The 2500-nt window shown below is 39.8% G+C and overlaps 1 protein-coding gene across 1 annotated transcript in view; it reads right to left on the bottom strand.

Moving 5' to 3' along the window:
- Positions 1 to 2500, bottom strand: part of LOC126569798 (mucin-22-like) — a 53995-nt gene that overhangs the window by 4218 nt on the left and 47277 nt on the right. The window contains exon 4 of the mRNA XM_050227157.1: positions 1 to 30. This exon is cut by the window's left edge and continues 3270 nt beyond it. Within this exon, the coding sequence (XP_050083114.1) occupies positions 1 to 30 (30 nt within the window). The remainder of the gene's footprint in view (positions 31 to 2500) is intronic.

Raw genomic sequence — 2500 nt, 5'->3', positions numbered from 1 at the left:
TTGGCTGCTGCGTGGTACTAGATTGTTGCGCTGGAGAAGAAAGATGAGTTGAGGACTCAGTACTCTGCATAACAATAGTAGTGAGCATTGTTACTGTGGTTGATGGCGTGTCTGTATTTGAAGTAGGTGTTTGTGTTGTAGTGATTGCTTCTGTGGTTGACTCAGAAGATGCTGTTGTTGTAGATTCTTGTGTTGTGATTACTGGTGTGGATGCTGTGCTTTGTGGAGATGTGGATTGTGTAGTTGTTGGTGTTTGTGTTGACGTGATTGCTTCTGTAGTTGATTCAGAAGATGCTGTTGTTGTAGATTCTTGTGTTGTGATTACTGGTGTGGATGCTGTGCTTTGTGGAGATGTGGATTGTGTAGTTGTTTGTGTTTGTGTTGAAGTGATTGCTTCTGTCGTTGATTCAGAAGATGCTGTTGTTGTAGATTCTTGTGTTGTGATTACTGGTGTGGATGCTGTGCTTTGTGGAGATGTGGATTGTGTAGTTGTTTGTGTTTGTGTTGAAGTGATTGCTTCTGTAGTTGATTCAGAAGATGCTGTTGTTGTAGATTCTTGTGTTGTGACTATCGGTGTGGATGCTGTGCTTTGTGGAGATGTGGATTGTGTAGTTGTTGGTGTTTCTGTTGAAGTGATTGCTTCTGTGGTTGATTCAGAAGATGCTGTTGTCGTAGATTCTTGTGTTGTGACTATCGGTGTGGATGCTGTGCTTTGTGGAGATGTGGATTGTGTTGTAGACGATTCCCCAACGGTGGGCTGATTGGGCGTGGTAGCCTCGGAAGTGGTTGTTTTTTGTGTTGTTGTGGATGTTGTGCTCTCTGTAGTGGAGGGTTGTGTAGTTGTTTCCTGCGTAGCGCTAGGAGTATTTGGTGCTTGTGTTGGTGTTTGTGTCTGTGTTGAACTTGGTGTAGCTGATGTATCGGTGCTGGGCGCTCGATCAGTCGATGGGGATTGAGTACTCGGTGAGGAAGTGGTTGTTGTTTCGCTAGTTGAATTTTCTGAAGAAATACTAGAGACTGTTGGAGCAACTGTGGAAGCGGAAGTAGCAGGAGGAGTAGTAGCAGATGTAACAGGTGACGGTGTTGTCGCATCAGAAGAGCCCGTGGTTTCTGTAGTTGTTGTCGAGTGGGGACCGGCAGTACTGGGAGCCTCAGTGACCTGACTGGCAGACTCATGGTTGTTGTTCCCATTATTATTGTTATTGCTTTGGCTTTGATCAACTGTTTGTCCTTGATTCTGGTTGTTATTGTTGTTGCTTGATCCCTGATTATTATTGCTCGATCCTTGATTCTGGTTATTGTTGTTGTTGGATCCTTGGTTCTGATTATTCTGACTTTGATCAACTGTTTGCCCTTGATTCTGGTTGTTATTGCTGTTGCTTGATCCCTGATTATTATTGCTCGATCCTTGATTCTGGTTATTTTGTCCTTGATTCTGGTTATTGTTGCTGTTTGAACCTTGGTTCTGATTGCCTGACTGTTGATTTTGACCCTGATTCTGGTGGATGGTTTGGGTACTGTTGGTAGATGTATGGCTTTGACTAGACGACTGACTGGTTGTTGTCGTTTGACTCTGGCTGCTCGTTTGCTGATTCTGATTGTTCCATTGGTTGTTGTTATTCTGACCTTGATTGTTGTTATTATTTTGGTTGTACTGCCCCTGATTGTTGTTGTTCCATTGATTATTGCTGCTCTGACCCTGATTATTGTTATTCCACTGTTGGTTCTGGTTCTGATTCTGGTTATTCCATTGATTGTTGTTATTTGAACCCTGATTTTGATTTTGTCCCTGATTATTTGATCCTTGATTTTGGTTACTCCATTGGTTGTTATTATTTTGTCCTTGATTTTGGTTGTTCCATTGTTGATTTTGCCCTTGGTTTTGATTACTCCATTGGTTATTACTGTTTGATCCCTGATTTTGATTTTGTCCTTGACTATTTGATCCCTGATTTTGGTTACTCCATTGATTATTACTATTTGATCCTTGATTCTGATTTTGTCCTTGATTATTTGATCCTTGATTTTGATTACTCCATTGGTTGTTACTGTTTGATCCCTGATTTTGATTTTGTCCTTGACTATTTGATCCTTGATTCTGATTTTGTCCCTGATTATTTGATCCTTGATTTTGATTACTCCATTGGTTATTACTGTTTGATCCCTGATTTTGATTTTGTCCTTGACTATTTGATCCCTGATTTTGGTTACTCCATTGATTATTACTATTTGATCCTTGATTCTGATTTTGTCCTTGATTATTTGATCCTTGATTTTGATTACTCCATTGGTTATTACTATTTGATCCTTGATTTTGATTTTGTCCTTGATTATTTGATCCTTGATTTTGATTACTCCATTGACTATTACTATTTGATCCTTGATTCTGATTTTGTCCCTGATTATTTGATCCTTGATTTTGATTACTCCATTGGTTATTACTGTTTGATCCCTGATTTTGATTTTGTCCTTGACTATTTGATCCCTGATTTTGGTTACT

This window comes from Anopheles aquasalis, chromosome 2, assembly GCF_943734665.1.
Source record: "Anopheles aquasalis chromosome 2, idAnoAquaMG_Q_19, whole genome shotgun sequence".
Classification (NCBI taxonomy): Eukaryota; Metazoa; Arthropoda; class Insecta; order Diptera; family Culicidae; genus Anopheles; species Anopheles aquasalis.
The sequence above is the reverse complement of the archived record's forward strand: the minus strand, read 5'-3'. Positions and strand labels throughout refer to the sequence as shown.